At 45.0% G+C, this 17,643-nt stretch overlaps 2 protein-coding genes across 2 annotated transcripts in view; one reads left to right on the top strand and one right to left on the bottom strand.

Moving 5' to 3' along the window:
• LOC148144699 (uncharacterized) overlaps positions 1-17,643 on the bottom strand; it is a 107,821-nt gene that overhangs the window by 54,684 nt on the left and 35,494 nt on the right. The window lies entirely within an intron of this gene.
• LOC148144701 (uncharacterized) lies at positions 7,896-11,652 on the top strand. Its single transcript, XM_087975044.1, has 2 exons — positions 7,896-8,716; positions 8,801-11,652. The coding sequence occupies exons 1-2, from the start codon at positions 8,120-8,122 to the stop codon at positions 9,032-9,034; spliced, it is 831 nt and encodes a 276-aa protein (XP_087831170.1). The 5' UTR covers positions 7,896-8,119; the 3' UTR covers positions 9,035-11,652.

Raw genomic sequence — 17,643 nt, forward strand, 5'->3', positions numbered from 1 at the left:
TTGAGGTCACTTATTCCCTTCTTGCTACCCACAGCACCTCCTCTCTGTTCCCACCACCCTCAGCACCCCCTGTCCATCCACAGCGCCTCCTGTTCATTCCCACCCTGCCACCCACAGTGCCCCATGTCCATTTCCCTCTCCCCACCCTCTGCCCACCCATCCATCCTCTCTCTCTCCCCTCACCCTCCACTCTCCATCTCTCTCTGTTCCCTGTCTATTCTCTCTCTCTCCACCAATTCTCTGCTGCCCATTCTTCCACCGCCCCCACCCTCTCCTTGCCACTCATTCTCTCTCTCCATCCACCCTCTGCCCCCATCCATTCTCTGACTCTCCTCACATTCTGCCCCCCACACCATTCTCTCTTCTGCCCCCCCCCCCCTAACACTCTACCCCCACATTCCTCCTCTCAGACCCTTCCCCCCATTCTCTGGGTCCCCCACGCTCAGCCCCGCGGGCTTTTCTCTCCCCCCCCCCCCCCCAAGTCCTTCTCCTCTCCCTCACCCTCTGTTCCCCGTCCATTCTCTCTCTCTGTTCTCCACAGCTCCACCCAGACCCGGTCCATTCTCTCTCTATTCTCCACAGCCCCCGTCCTTTCTCTTTCTGTTCTCCCCAGCCCCACCCTCTAGCCCCCATCAATGAGAGGAGGGAATCTGGTTGGTGGTAGGGAGGCGGAGGAGCTAGAAAGATAGGGAGCTTATTTGAAATTGAGTTCCCCAATGTTGAGTCCTCCCAACTCTACCCAGCCCGGGCGGAAGATGGGATGTTGTTCCTCCAATTTGCAGTTTGATTCATTGTGGTAAGGGAGGAGGCCAAAGATGGTTATGTCAGAAAGGGAGTGGGAAGGGGAATTAAAATGGCTGGTGACCGGGAGGTCCAGTCAGCCTCTGCGGGCCCAGGTTCGATGCTCGGTGAACTGTTCCCCAAGTCTCCCCGATGTAGAGAAGTCCACAATTGGCAAACACATGGCAAATGCAGTACCACAATGTAAAATTATAGCCTCTGCTGTGAAAAAAAAGCAGAAAGGAGGTGTATTGTTTAAATGGTAATGTATTGGGATGTGGAGCAAGTGAGGACTGCAGATGCTGGAGATCAGAGTCGAAAAGTGAGGACTGAAGGTGCTGGAAAAGCACAGCAGGTCAGGCAGCATCCAAGGAGTAGGAGAGTTGACGTTTTGGGCATGAGGCCTTCATCAGGAATGATGTGTAAATGTACAAAGGGGGCTCAGCGTCATTCCACACCAGTCAGTACCAGTTGTCAGGTGCAGCAAGCAATCAGCAAGGCAAGTGCTATGTTAACAAGACGAATTGAGTTCAGAAGTGGGGATGTCTTCCTGCAGTTAGGGGGTCATTGAATGTATTCAGGGCTGAGTTCGTCTGATTTTTGAACAACAAAGAAGTGGATGTTCATGGGGGAAGGCAAGGAAATGGTTTTAGAACAGTTTCAGTCCAACTAGTCCATGCTGACTATGTTCTCAAACTAAATTAGTCCCAGCTGCCTGTGTTTGGCCCATATCCCTCCAAACATTTCCTATTCATGTACTTGGCCAAATTTCTTTGAAACGTTGTTACGGTACCTGCATCCTTCCTCTGCACATTTATTCCACACACAAACCACGCTCTGTGTTTTTTTTTAAAAACTAGTGCCCCTCATGTCTTTTTAAAATCTTTATCCAGTCACCATCAAACTTTGCTCCCTAACCTTGAAACCATGATTTTATAAACCTCTATAAGGTCACCTCGCAACCTGCTGTGCTCCAGTGAAAAAGTCCCAGCCTATCCACTTAGGTGTAGTTATATTCATATCCAGTTGTGATCTGTTCAATGCTGGTGCAGGCTCCAAAGACCAAATGGCTGACTTCTGTTCCCAGTTCTCTTACTGTGTCCAGGACAGCAAGAGACTATAAGACATAGGAGCAGAAAGTAGGCCATTCAGGCCATCAAGTCTGCTCATACCATTCAATTGTGGCTCATAGGTTTCTCAATCCCATTCTCTTGCTTTCTCTCCATAACCCTCAATCCCCTTGGTACTCAAGAACGTGTGTCTCAGTCTTAAATATACTCAGTGACCTAGCCTCTGCAACCTTCAGTGGCAATGAATTCCATAGATTCACCACTATCTGGCTGAAGTGTTTTATGTTTATCTATGTTCTAAAAGGCCTTCTTTTTACTCTGAGGCTGTGCCCTCGGGTCCGAGTCTCTCCTACCAACGGGAACATCTTCCCAACGTCCACTATGTCCAGGCCATTCAGTATTCTGTGTGTTTCAATTAGATCTCTCCTGAGTGTGGGCCTGTTCGTCAGCATGAAGCAGAACCTTCAGGATGAGGTACAACAGGGATTAAATTCGGCAAATGGAAAGAGAGTATGTGGGATGGAGATTTTCAGCTTCTCGGGAATAAGAGAGGAAAGAGAGTTCATTATAAATTAGAATTGTTCAGGTGGGCCAAGGAGTGGCAGATGGAGTTTAATTTATAGAAATGAGAGGTGTTGCATTTTGCAGCTGTATAAGACATTGTTTAGGCCACTTTTGGAATACTGTGTTCAGTTCTGGTCTCCCTGCTATAGCAACGAGGTTGTGAAACTTTGGAAGTGGTTGGAGAAGATTTACAAGGCTGTTGCATGCTTGTGACCTACAGTGAGAGGCTGAAGAAGCCAGGGATATTTTCCCTGGAGAATTGGAGGCTATGAGGGTGATCTTATAGATGTTTATGAGGGGCATGAATAGGGTAAATACCAAGGCAATTTTTCCCAGGGTAGGGGAGTCCAAAACTAGAGGGCATATGTTTGAGGTGAGAGGGGAATGATTTAAAAGGGACGTGACCGGCAAGGTTTTCATGCAGAGGATGGTGCATGTGTGTAACAAACTACCAGATAATGACAATATTTAAAAGGCATCTGGACAGGTACATGAGTAGGAAGGATTTAGAGGGATATGGGCCAAATGCGACTAGGTTAATTTAGGATATTTGTTTGGCATGACAAGCTGGGCCGAAGGGTCTGTTTCCATGCTTTATAACTCTAATCAGCTTTGCTGAAAGCAGAAGAGTCAGAGCAGCTTTCAAAGATGTTTTGCCCTTACTGGGAGCAATAGATTATAGGTGCAGGAGTAGGCCATTCTGCCCTTCGAGCCTGCACCACCATTCAATATGATCATGGCTGATCATCCTTAATCAGTATCCTGTTCCTGCCTTGTCTCCATAACCCTTGATTCCACTATCCTTGAGAGCTCTATCCAACTCTTTCTTAAATGAATCCAGAGACTGGGCCTCCACTGCCCTCTGGGGCAGAGCATTCCACACAGCCACCACTCTCTGGGTGAAGAAGTTTCTCCTCATCTCTGCCCTAAATGGTCTACCCCATATTTTTAAGCTGTGTCCACTGGTTCGGCACTCACCCATCAGCGGAAACATGTTTCCTGCCTCCAGAGTGTCCAATCCTTTAATAATCTTATAAGTCTCAATGCTAAACTTAAGGGTATACAAGCCCAGTCGCTCCAGTCTTACAGCGTAAGGTAGTCCCGCCATTCCAGGAATTGACCTCGTGAACCTACGCTACACTCCCTCAATAGCCAGAATGTCTTTCTTCAAATTTGGAGACCAGAACTGCACACAATACTCCAGGTGTGGTCTCACCAGGGACCTGTACAGCTGCAGAAGAATCTCTTTGCTTCTATACTCAATCCCTTTTGTTATGAAGGCCAGCATGCTATTAGCCTTCTTCACGACCTGCTGTACCTGCATGCTTACCTTCATTGACTGGTGTACAAGAACACCCAGATCTCTTTGTACTGCCCCTTTACCTAAGTTGATTCCATTTAGGTAGTAATCTTCCTTCCTGTTCTTGCCACCAAAGTGGATAACCATACATTTATCCACATTAAACTGCATCTGACCACTCACCTCAGCTGTTCAGGTCACCCTGTAGTCTCCGAACATCCTCCTCACATTTCATCCTGCCACCCAGCTTTGGATCATCAGCAAATTTGCTAACATTATCACTAATACCATCTTCTATATCATTAATATATATTGTAAAAAGCTGCGGTCCCAGCACTGATCCCTGCGGTACCCCACTGGTCACTGCCTGCCATTCCGAAATGGAGCTGTTTATCACTACTCTTTGTTTCCTATCAGCCAAGCAACTTTCAATCCAAGTTAGTACTTTGCCCCCAATACCATGCGCCCTAATTTTGCTCACTAACCTCCTATGTGGGACTTTATCAAAAGCTTTTAGGAAGTCCAGGTACACTACATCTACTGGATCTCCCTCGTCCATCTTCAGAGTTACATCCTCAAAAAAATCCAGAAGATTAGTCAAGCATGATTTCCCCTTCATAAATCCATGCTGACTCTGACCTATCCTGTTACTACTATCCAGATGTGTCGTAATTTCATCCTTTATAATAGACTCCAGCATCTTTTCCACCACTGAGGTCAGACTAACTGGTCTATAATTTACTGCTTTCTCTCTCCCACCTTTCTTAAAAAGTGGTACAACATTAGCCACCCTCCAATCCGCAGGAACTGATCCCGAATCTATCGAACTCTGGAAAATAATCACCAACGCATCCACGATTTCTCGAGCCACCTCCTTCAGTACCCTGGGATGTAGACCATCAGGCCCCGGGGACTTATCAACCTGCAGACCTAACAGTCTCTCCAACACCAAATTATGACAAATATAAATTCCCTTAAGTTCAGGTCCTTCAGCCACTGTTACCTCAGGGAGACTGCTTATGTCTTCCCCAGTGAACACAGATCTGAAGTACCAATTCAATTCTTCTGACATTTTTTTGTTCCCCGTAATATATTCCCCTGTTTCTGTCTTCAAGGGCCCGATTTTAGTCTTAACGATTTTTTTGCCTTGCACATACCTAAAAAAGCTTTTACTATCCTCCTTTATGTTTTTGGCGCGTTTACCTTGGTACCTCATTTTTTCTCTGTGTATTTCCTTCTTAGTTTTCCTCTGTTGTTCTTTAAAAGCTTCCCAGTCCTCCATTTTCCCACTTATCTTTGCTATGTTATACTTTTTCTCTTTTAACTTTATATGTTTCTTAACTTCCCTCGTCAGCCACCCATGCCTCCTCCTAGGATCTGTCTTCCTTTTTGGAATGAACTGATCCTGCATCTTCTGCATTATACATAGAAATATCTGCCATTGTTCCTCCAATGTCATCCCTGCTAAGGTATTGCACCATTGAACTTTGGCCAGCTCCTCCCTCATAGCTCCATAGTTCCCTTTATTCAACAGAAATATTGTCACTTCTGATTGTACCTTCTCCTTCTCAAATTGCTAAGGTATTGCACCATTGAACTTTGGCCAGCTCCTCCCTCATAGCTCCATAGTTCCCTTTATTCAACAGAAATATTGTCACTTCTGATTGTACCTTCTCCTTCTCAAATTGCAGATTGAAGCTTATTGTATTACGGTCACTACTTCCCAATGGCTCCTTCACTTCGAGGTCCCTGATCAATTCTGGTTCATTGCACAGAACAAGTTACAATGAAATCTTTAATTTGTGGGACAGCAACTGAGTGAATGAGTACATCCAGAATTTTATGGAAAGTGGGAATTCATTGCACTGTGGGGATGAAGTGCTTTAAGGTTTACCGGCAGTAAGTACAGTGTGCTGAGTGGGGAGCTGAGTGAAGGGTTAGGTGGGTTCTTGTTTTAAACTGCTCATTTCTTTCAGCCTCCAGCATTGTATTTCCACTGCTGTACATCAGAAGGAGTGAATCAGTCACTGTTATCATTAGAAACCTTACGGTTTTCAATACCTCATTGTTTCCTGAGCATTTTAAAGTTTACTGACAGCAGCGGGGTTTAGGCCGTATTCACTGGAAACGATTAAGCAGACAAATAATACACATACGAGAGGGCAGGGTGGGACTTGTCTTTTGATTTGATGGAAGGTGGGAGGTTCTGCGCGCTGTGATCCGGGGCAAACACGACTGCAGTAAATCATTCAATCTCTACAGTGTGGAAGTAGGCCATTCAACCCCTCTGAAGAGCATGCCATCCCGACCCACGCCCACCAGCTCCCTGCCCTGTCTAGTAGTCCGTGCTGGGGGATGAGACTCGGCCATAAAATTAGGGGGAGTAGATTTAAGGTAGAGATGAGGAGGAGCTGTTTATCCCGGAGAGTAGTTAATCTGTGAAGGGTGAGGGTGGATTGGCCATGCTAAATTGCCCTACATGGTCCAGGGATGTGCAGATTAGGGTGGATTCGCCATGTTAAATTACCCATAGTGCCCAGGTATGGGCAGGTGAGGTCTATTCGGGGGGTAAATATCGGACAGGAGGGGAAGGGGAATGGATGTGGGTGGGTTACCCTTCGGAGGGTCGGGGTGGTCTCATTGGGCCGGGTGACCTGCTTCTACATTGTGCGGATTCTCTGAAGGGAAAGGATTTTTGCAAACTGTGCAGGGCAGTGCAGGCTGTCAATCCGGAGCAGGCGCAGTGCGGAGCCGTCGTTCGCCTCGCCCCTTCGACTCGTCACGTCCCGGCTCGTAGACCGTCACTCGACACTTGCTCCTCCCACTGTCCCGGCCGCGCTCCGTCTCTGTACCCGTCTCTCGCTCCACCCAGTCGCCCCGCCCCTGACCCCGATCTTCGCCCCTCCCCGTCCTGTCTCTCCCTCCGCCGCCTCGACCCATCGATGACGTCACAACGCGGAAGTGGCTCTGCTCGGTTCAGAGTAAAACCCTTTCACTGGGCAACGCTTCAATCTAAGAGGGAGAAAATCTGTTCACTGGTAGCAACTGGAGTGAATCCAGGGAGGGCGCAGACTCAGGTATGTGTCTTAGTTGCCCGGGTGAGGAGGGACAGAAGGATAGGGTGGGGCTGTTTCCCCAGCCCGCGCCAGAATCTTAGGGGTAACATTATAGACTTTTATAAAATCAAAAGGAGCATGAATAGGGTAAATAGACATGGTCTTTTCCTTGGGATGGGGGGAGTCCAGAACGAGAGGGTGATTGGTTTAGGGTGAGGGCGGCGGGGGAGGGGCCGTGGAGATTTAAAAGAGACCTAAGGAGGCAACTATTTCCCGAGGTTTGGGCGGGTGTGAATGTGTGCACGGAATGACCTGCCAGAGAAAGTAGTGGAGGCTGGTACAATTACAGCATTTAAAAGGCATTTGGACGGGTGTATCAATACGAACGGATCAGAGGCCAGGGAACACGTGCTGGCAAATGTGACTCGATTAATTTAGGATACCTAGTCAGCAAAGAAGAGTTTGACTGAAGTGCCTGTGTCTGTTTCTGTGTGTATATCTCTATGACTCTGGCTTTCCACTAACGTTTGCCACATCTGTATGTTCGGTTTCTCTCTCTGGTGTCGGTGTTAATATCTTGGTGTCTCATTATGCTCCCCTTCCCGGGGACATTAACCATTTCTTGAGGTTGTTCATCCAGAAGCTGCATTGCAGGTTCATCCTGAATTGGCACACTTTATTTTGCTTTCCAAATCAGACCTGCTTACTCTCAGCATTATGCCAATGACGTGAAAGCTATTAACTTTCAGGTGGAGTTTCAGAGAGATAAGTCTTGACGTTTTTGCTTTTCTGCTCCTGTAAGATCCTGAATCAGCACCTTCAGGAGAATTAGTTAGATTGGAGTGAGAACAGAAGGGGAGAGAGAGAATGGGACGGCACTTTCAATTTTGTGGAATAATAAAAGAAAAGAATGTTCTCCAGAAAGCAGAATTGCTTGTTCTGAATTTCTACCCTGAAGTGACAGTAATGACTTTTATATTCTCTTTTTACAGCGTTTGAAGATCTGAAGACAGAAGTTTCAAAATCAACTGTAATGTCAACTCTCCTGCTCCTCAGATCTACTTGGTGTGCTGTGAATTTTTAAGTGCCGTGCTTTTTGACAGTGACCCTCCAGAGTCAGCAGTCCTCACTTTGGTGTCAATGTCTGACGGTCACTCAATCCATCAGGACCACAACGATTTTTGACTGCGATTCTGTGAGAAGGAGCAAAGCTCTTTGGTTCCTGTTCGAGTACATTTCCAGTATCAGTGGGACTGGATGAGAGACCTACTGTTGCAGTGCACTGAGTGTGGAGCGTGTAACAGCTATACCGCCTGTTAAGAGGAAATCATGGTGCGAAGGGACTCTACATGCGTTTGTGTGCGGCTGAAGCTTTGGCCATGGAGAAACCTGAGGAATCCCGTCCTGTGGAGAAACCATGGAAGTGTGGTGACTGCGGGAAAGGCTTCTATGTCCCATGTGCCCTGGAAACTCATCGGCGCAGTCACACCAGAGAGAGGCCCTTCAGCTGCCCTGAGTGTGGGAAGGGCTTTACCCAGGCCTCTGTCCTGCGGACTCACCAGCGGGTCCACACAGGGGAGAGGCCATTCCCGTGTCCCGAGTGCGGGAAGGCCTTCAGCAATTCCTTCAACCTCCAGACACACAGGCGACTCCAAACTGGTGAGAGACCATTTTCTTGCTCCGAGTGCAAGAGGGCGTTCAGACATTCCTCTGACCTGCTGATCCACTGGCGGGTCCACACGGGGGAGAGGCCCTACAGCTGCCCCGAGTGTGGGAAGGCCTTCAGCAATTCCTCCCACCTGCTGACTCACCAGCAGGTCCACACGGGGGAGAGGCCGTTCATCTGCCCCAAGTGCGGGAAGAGATTTAGTCAGGTGAGCAACTTGTGCAAGCACCAGCGTCTCCACACTGGGGAGAAGCCCTTCAGCTGCCCCGAGTGCAGGAAGGCCTTCAGCAATTCCGCCACTCTGCTGACCCACCGGCGGATCCATATGGGGGAGAGGCTATTCCCCTGCACCGAGTGCGGGAAGGCCTTCAGCAATTCCTCCATCCTGCTGAGACACCAGAGGGTTCACACAGGGGAGTGGCCCTTCAGCTGCCCTGAGTGCAGGAAGGGGTTCAGCGATTCCTCCAATCTCCAGACCCACCAGCGGATCCACACTGGGGAGAAGCCCTTCGGCTGCACAGAGTGTGGGAAGGCCTTCACCCGCTCCTCCCACCTGCGGAGGCACCAACGAGTTCATGTGCCATCGCAGGGTGATTGAAGGAGCAACAACCGAGTGCCATTAGGGATTGGACTATCAACCCAGTCCCGGGGACTGCTGAGTTTGAATCCAGCCGCAGCAGATCACGGAATTGGAATTCGGTCAGAAATCTGGAGTTCAGAATCTGATGATGAAACCGTTTTTAGGGTGGGGTGAAATTGCTGAGTGAGGCAATACTTCCTCCAGGTTACGGCTGTACCAAGGATCCAATTACAAAGGACAACTTGGTGATGACCAACAGTAAAGAAAGTGAGGTGGGATGGGTGGAGGGGTGGGGAGTGATGATTATGCGCAGTTTGACTTTGAGCTGTTTAAAAAGCAGCTACTTTTTCTACACCTTTTTGCTGGGGGGATCTGAAGCTTTAACAAAGTTGGGTCGCATAAAGGTTACTGAACTTACTGCGGGCTCAGACTCTCATTGAAAGCTTTGAGCTCCAAAAGGTTTTTTGTTTTAAAGCTGTTCATTTCTTTCAGCCTCCTGCACTAAGTTTTCAATGTTGTGTATCGAGTGAAGCAGTGAATGGGTAGCTAGTATCATTAGAAATTGTAAATTTTTCAGGAGTGCAGGTACTGTGTTGTTTCATTGACATTGTAAAGGTTACTGGCAGCACTCGGAGGTATGGGCTGTGTTCACTAGAAACGATGTGGCGGTGCCAGTATTGGACTGGGGTGAATAAAGTTAAAAATCACACAAGACCAGGTTATAGTCCAACAGATTTATTCGGAAGCACGAGTTTTCGGAGCGCCGGTCCTTTCACAGGTAGCTGTGGAGCAGGATCATAAGACACAAATCTTCTCGCAAAATTCATAGTGTCATGCAACTGATGCCTTTTAGAATGGGTTGCAGGTTTCGGTTCATTAATATGTAAATCCAAGAACAACATCTCAGTCATGTTCTTGAGATGACTTAAGGTTTTATATTTTTTTTAAAAAGTGACCTCTCAGCTCTCACAATACATTAAAGTTGTGAGGTTCGAGTCTGTCAGTATCCCAATCTTGATTCAGACTAGTTCTGTTTTTAAAGTAGGAATATATAAAATATTACATGGATTGACTGCCTGTAGATTGTGTGCTTTGTGAGCAAAATTGAAAGTATCTGCAAATATAATTCTGCCAATACAAATTCACTCCATAGAGTTGTGTGTGTGTGCATGTGAGTTTGTGTGTGAGAGTGCATGTAAGAGTGTGTGCATGCTTGGTAAAGTGAGTGTGATGGAGTATAAGTCTGAGAGTGTGTGAGCATGTTAGGGTGTGCGTATATGAGAGAGGTATGAATAAAAGCAAGGGATTGCAGTTTACTAAAACGAGGAAGGACAGGACTTGTACAGTTAAAACAGAGAGCTGGGATGGTTCAGATACATAGTTATGCAACCTGCAAAGAACTGGTAGACTGGATGGTTAAGAAGGCATTTAGCACCATTGCCACCCAGACCCACCCCCTTACTTCATATTTCTCATAGCTAATCCACCCTACCTTGCATATCCTGAACAATAAGGGTACTTTAGCATGGCCAATCCAGCCTAACCTACACCCTAATCTAAAAACTACCTTCTCAAGAATGTAATTTAAATGCACAACATTTCTAAGAAAAATGTCCATCTGACTCAACACTGGGACCCAGACAGAATTCACACCTATTGTTAGAAAAGCTGTGCATTTGAATGACTTTCTTGAGAAGGTAATTTAAAAACAAGTTCTGGAATTAACATGCCAAAGAGCAGAAACCCATTCTAAAAGATGAAAGCTTTAATCTAAAATTGTTTAAAACATCACACCTCCATGGTACTGGACTCCTTTGGCTATAAATGCCATGATCATGATCTCATTCTCCACAACCAACCTGATAAAAGAGCGGTGCTCCAATCGTTAGTGTTTCAATAAATCTGTTGGTTTATAACCTGGTGTTGTGAGATTTTTAACTTTGTCCAAGGAAACACATGTTGTGGGACTGATAACAGTTGTTATTTTGTGATCTGTTCCTCCTGAAATTTCTCCTCTGCTCAGGCATGGGTGAACAGTCTGTTTTTGTGCTTTCTGCGAGATCAGGCTAGCAGCTTTTAAATCCTTATGTTCAGCAGCACAAGAAAACTGTCGGTTAGCAATCGTATTTCGAGAGTGGTACTTCCAGCTCTGGTAGTCCTGTTGGGTCACCAGAGAGGGAGGGAGAAAAGATGTCACATCTAAAAAGCAAACCGAAAATTTGTTTTGTTTGTTCCGTCAGTTGAGTTGGTTCTGCACTCCGATGAGACTGGAAACTGATTTTAATGGATCAGAATTGAACCCTACAATGGAACACCTTAAATTTCAAGAACGTTGAAAGGGCAAATCAAACTGTAACCTTGGAGAGAGATGCTTCCATTTCTAACCTTGGGTGATCCAAATGAGACATTTTTACTGATCACTCCATTTCAGAGTGCTGCTCTTTCATCAGGTGGTTGTGGACAGTAAGATCATGATCACAGAATTTATAGCCAAAGGAGTCCACGGTCATGGAGATGTCCTTCACTAAACAATTTTAGATTAAATCTTTCATATTTTAGAATGGGCTTCTGTTCTTTGGTATGTTAATCCCAGAACTTGTTTCAAATTACCTTCAAGAATGTCATTTAAATGCAGAGCTTTTGGAACAAAAGTCGACTTTTCTGATACGAAAGTCGGAGGAGTTGTTGACAGTGAGGAAGGATGTGGCAGGTTACAGCAGGATATAGAGAAGCTGCAGAGCTGGGCAGAAAGGTGGCAAATGGAATTCAATGTAGCTAAGTGTGAGGTGATTCACTTTGGGAAGAATAACAAAAAGATGGGGTACTGGGCTAATGGTCGGATACTTGGTAGTGTGGATGAGCAGAGGGATCTTGGTGTCCATGTACACAGATCTCTGAAAGTTGCCACCCAGGTAAATAGTGCGGTGAGGAAGGCATATGGCGTACTGGCTTTTATTGGTAGAGGAATTGAGTTCCGGAGTCCTGAGGTCATGATGCAGTTGTATAAGACTCTGGTGCGGCCGCATCTGGAATATTGTGTGCAGTTTTGGTCGCCATACTACAGGAAGGATGTGGAGGCACTGGAACGGGTGCAGAGGAGGTTTACCAGGATGTTGCCTGGTATGGAAGGAAGATCGTATGAGGAAAGACTGAGACACTTGGGGCTGTTTTCATTAGAGAAAAGAAGGTTTAGGGGTGACTTGATTGAGGTGTACAAGATGATTAGGGGGTTAGATAGGGTTGACAGTGTGAACCTTTTCCCGCGTATGGAGTTGGGTATTACAAGGGGGCATAGCTTTAAATTAAGGGGGGGTAGATATAGGACTGAAGTTAGGGGTAGGTTCTTCACTCAGCGAGTCGTAAGTTCATGGAATGCCCTGCCAGTAGCAGTGGTGGACTCTCCCTCTTTATGGGCATTTAAGCGGGCATTGGATAGGTATATGGAGGATAGTGGTTTAGTATAGGTTAGGTGGGCTTGGATCGGCGCAACATCGAGGGACAAAGGGCCTGTACTGCGTTGTATTCTTCTATGTTCTATGTTCTAACAACAATGTCAGTCTGACTCGATATTGGGACACACAGAATTCACACCTATTGTTAAAAAAGCTCTACATTTAAATGACATTCTGAAATGGCTGATCTTTAACATTGAGAATAGTTACATTGATATATTCAGAAACATTGTTAAAGTCTAAAAGCATGTTCACTTTTTGAAAAGAGCTGCTGAAATCTTTCTGAAACTTGCATTGAAACATGTGTAGTTAGGCCACAGCCCAAGACAGGCTGTAAAGGATGAATGGCCTAATCCTAGTTTTGTGAAATTGATTCTGACTATGTAGAAATAGAGTTGTAGAGCACAGAAGCAAACCCTTCAGTCCAGACAACCAAATATCCTAAATTAATCTCGTGACCCATTTGCCAGCATTTGGTGCATAGCCCTCTGATTCTTTTCTATTCATGTCTCCAACCAGATGCATTTTTTTCTTCTTCAGCTAATTGAAGCTGGAGAAGCCTGAAATCTCTAAAGGATTTCCTGAAAAAAACTTTTATTCAAGATTTGGAGGATTTTCTCAAGCTTTGCTATTGTATTTTTTAATTTTTCAAAACAACTTTTCAGTTGTTGTCCAAGGCAGAGTAAATATTCATTTAAGATATAATTGAGATATATACATTCTTTACAATATTTTTCCATCATTACCAGTGATTGTCCATCATTTCGTACATTGAGCATCATCTTTTTGTGATTCAAATCATATCTGTTGAAGTGAATTCTGTAAGATACTTTTGTATTTTATCTAACTTTGCTTTGTGTTAAAGATTTCCTTTGTGACATTTTAATTAAAATATCTCAATGAATAATAATGAAACAGCTAATTTATTCTGAAATTATTTCAATTAGTTGGTCGATTGCCAAATAATAGCTGCATAACTGTTGTCAATATTGACACCCAGGAAAGCTATTTTGTTTAATATATTTCCTTTGTAAAGATTTTATAAAATGATTGTATTTTCATATGAAATAAAATTTGCAGTGTTTTATTAAATGGTTGAAAGTAACTTTGCACTTAATTGCTCCATTTGGGATTAAACATAGATTATTTTTATCAAAATCATATTCACAATTTATGGTGAGTGTATTAACAAACAAATGTTGCCATTTGCCATTGAATTGCCTCAAACACAATTTGAAATTCTTGAATGAGTTGAATAAGGGGTACACTGTGAATATTTATTGCGCATTTCTGAAATTCTCTGCACTGCCATTGCATTTGGTTAAACAAGATATGTATCCCTCCTCATAACTTTGTATTTCTTTGATATTTCATTTGCTATTGCTATTGCCCAAATAACTTCATCAAATGCCAAAACGTTTTCTAAGCTCTGAATTTTCGGTCTGGTAATGTCATTCAGTTGTGAACAATCTGAAGATTAATTTAAATACATATAAGAATGTCAAAGAGATTGTGATAATAGAAAGTCAACATGTAGAATTGCCAATGAAACATAAACCAAGGCTGCTCTTAATTTGGTACAGACTAAATCGCAATCAAAATAATAAGAATAAGTAGAAATAACGCATTGTGCACAAACTGTTTGTAGTGAGTTCAGAATTTTTCTGATCATTTAATTCTGACACCTGCAGTGATGGCAGCACCATGATCTGTTTTATTTGTTCATGAAATGTGAGCAGCACTGGCAGAGCCAGTATTTTCCATCATCCCTTCTTTCCCTTGAAAGCTTGACGACCCAGCACACAGATGTGAATATTGGGTGAAGACACAATGAGGTTGAGTTGCAAGGCCTACTGTGGCATAACAAATTGTACTGGCTTACACTGCACCCTGACAAGACAGATTTTTGGGAGGAGAACAAAAATTGGAATTCCTACTTAAAAATTGATGCTCCCATTTATATCTCTCAAAAAGATATTGTTTGCTCCATAAATTTGTAATGGCTCTTTTGTTGAATTATTTTCCTGCATCCGCATATATCTGGAATCATTTTCTTTTCAAGAATTTTGTATTAACGTTTGCCACTTACTGCTGCCATCATCCCTTCAAGATCATTCCAAATCGTAATAACTTGCTTATTTTCTTAATTAAATCTTACCCCCCCGCCCCTTCTCCCCCGCGCCCCAGCCCAAATCCCTTTTCTTATAAAGTGGCTGCACTATTTCGAACATGGTCACGCTTTCTAAATATTACCATGTACTTTTAATTGAGATTTCAATGTGTCTTTTTAAATATAAAAATGCCCCTTCAAATGTAGTTATGCCCTTTAAATGTGTTATGTTCCTCTAAGCGCAATCTTGTCCCTCGATAATGTATCTTTAACCCTTTAGATCTGACTGTCTCTTAAAGCATCATTTCTACTTATAAATAGGGCAACGTCTCTTCGAAATGTAGATTAATTTAGATATGACTGCGTCATTTTGCATATTAAGATATCCCTTTGAATGTAATTTTGTCCATTTCAATCTATTTGCAGAAATAGCCCGTTAAATGTCCATGTCCCTTTTAAAATGCAGATTTCCCGCTTCAGGAAGCAGTTGTAGCGCGAGATGGCTGTTGCTTGGTGATGTTGACGCTCCCCGGCTCCGCCCATACCCAAGCAGACATCACGTGGGAGCGAAGGCGGTTGGGAGGAGAAGTCGCTCAAGCGGGGAAGCGGCGGGAGGGCGGCCGTTCGGAAAATCGCGCGGCCCGGGGCAGACACCCGTCACTGGGCACCGCCGCCTTCCTGGCGCAGCTGCTGTGTCACGGCCACACCGTCCGGCTGTACAGCAGGCAGGAGCCGGTGACCATTCTGGAGGCGGATGTTCCTCAGTCATTGAAGGGGCCGGACCTGTTGAGAATGGTTAGTGAAGTGTGTGGTGTACTGAGCCTTATTAACATGGATATAGTTTGTAATTTGTCAAAGTATACATTTTATTATTTAGAATGGTAGAGATGTACAGCACGGAAACAGACCCTTCGGTCCAACCCGTCCATGCCAACCAGATATTCTAAATTAATCCGGTCCCACTTGCCAGCACTTGGCTCATCTGCCTCTAAGCCCTTCCTATACGTATATCCATCCAGAGACCTTTTAAGTGCTTTAATTGTAGCAGCCTCCACCACTTCCTCTGGCAGCTCATTCCATTCACGCACCACCCTCTGCATGGAAACGTTGCCCCTTAAATACCTTTCATATCTTTCTGCTCTCACCCTGAACCTAGGCCCTCTAGTGCAGACCTTCACCCCCTACACTAGGGAAAAGACATAAGAAAGTTGAGCAGCCAGACAAGACGGAAAAGCCACAAAATATCGAGCCAGATGGGGAAAAAAGTTGTGGTTCTACCTTTTTTTTCCTCCTATTGGCATTTGGACACTTCAAAATCTGTCAATAATGCCAGCATCACCACTGAGCATATTGCATACGTTCCTCTGTGTCAACAAGCATTGCGCATGTTCCTTGCTTTGGGTGTCACCCTTGTTCAGGACTGGGGGTGGGTGTTGGAAGAGCTGCAGAACAAGGGTGTGCTGGGAGCAGGGTGGTGAATTGGGGATAGGTGGAGACAAGTAGAGGCTACAAACTGGTTGGTCACTGGGAGGAAGGAATCTGGTTGGGGGCAGGGAGGGATGGGGAGGACCCTGGGAAGGGATTTGAGGAGTGGGAAAGGAGGTTATTTGAAATTGGAGAACTCAATGTCGAGTCCTCCAGGCTGTAGGCTGCCCAGGTGGAAGATGTTGTGGTGTTCCTCCAATTTGTAGTTTGGTTTGTTGTGGCAATGGAGGCGGCCTAAGATGGTCATGTCAGAAAGGGAGTGGGAAGGGGAATTAAAATGGGTGGTGATTGGGAGGTCCGGTCGGCCTATGCAGACCCAGCTGTGACGCTCGTCGAACCGTTCCCCACGTTTACCCTCTGTCTCCCGAAGACCACAATTGGCAAACACATGGCAAATACAGTACCCCAATGTGAAGTTAGAGCCTTTGCTGTGTTTAAAAAAAAAAGCAGAAAAGAGATGCATTGTTTAAATGGTGACATATTGGGATATGGAGAAAGTGAGGACAGCAGATGCTGGAGATCAGAGTCAAAGTGTGGTGCTGGAAATGCTCAGTCAACATTCGATGAGCAGGAGAGTTGACACTTCAGGCACGGGCCCTTCATCAGGAATGACGTGTGGATGTACAAAGGGGCCTCAGCGTCCTTCTACAACAGTCAATGCCAGTTGTCAGGTGCAGCGAGCAATGCAAGTGGCATATTAGCAAGTGGAAATGAGTTCAGAAGTGGGGATGCCTGTCTGCAGTTAGGGGATCATTGAATATATTCAAGGCGGAGTTCATTTGATTTTTGAACAAGAGGAGGATGTTTATGGGAGAAGATGAGAAAATGGCTTTTAAGTCCAGTACAGAACAGTTAGAGTCATACAGCATAGAAACAGACCCTTCAGTCCGACTAATCCATGCTGACTGTGTTCTCAAACTGAACTAGTCACACCTGCCTGTGTTTGGCCCATATCCCTCTGAACCTTTCCTATTCATGTACTTATCCAAATGTCTTTTAAATGTTGTTACTGTACCTGCATCCACCACTGTGTTGGGATGTTCATTCCACACACAAACCAATCTTTTTAAAAAAAAATGCTGCCCCTGAAGTCTTTTTAAAATCTTTCTCCTCTCACCTTCAAAGTTTGCTCTCGAATCTTAAAATCCCCGCCCGTGGGGAATGACACCTACCATTCAACTCATCTACCCCCCTCATGATTTTATAAATCTCTAAGGTTACCTCTCAACCTCCTGTGCTCCAGTGAGAAAAGTCCCAGCCTATCCACCTAGATGTAGGTAGATTAATATTCAGTTATGTATGGGACTTTGGTGGAAAGTGGGAATTCACTGCACTGTAGGGATGAAACCCTACCCTATCCAGATATTTCTGCTGGTGGATGAGACTAAGCCACATAATTTGGAGGACTGGATTTCGGACAGAGATGAGGAGGAACTATTTTTCCTGGATAGTAGTCAATCTATGGAATTCTCTGCCCAAGGAAGCAGTAGCGACAGCCTCATTAAGTATATTGAAGACACAGTTGGTTAGGTTTTTGCAGGTAGGTTAATTAAGGATAGTTTGGATAATGCAGGGAGGAG

This window comes from Chiloscyllium plagiosum, unplaced genomic scaffold (genome assembly GCF_037043375.1).
Source record: "Chiloscyllium plagiosum isolate Xiang-an unplaced genomic scaffold, Cpla_swu_hap1 HiC_scaffold_27, whole genome shotgun sequence".
NCBI classification, from domain to species: domain Eukaryota; kingdom Metazoa; phylum Chordata; class Chondrichthyes; order Orectolobiformes; family Hemiscylliidae; genus Chiloscyllium; species Chiloscyllium plagiosum.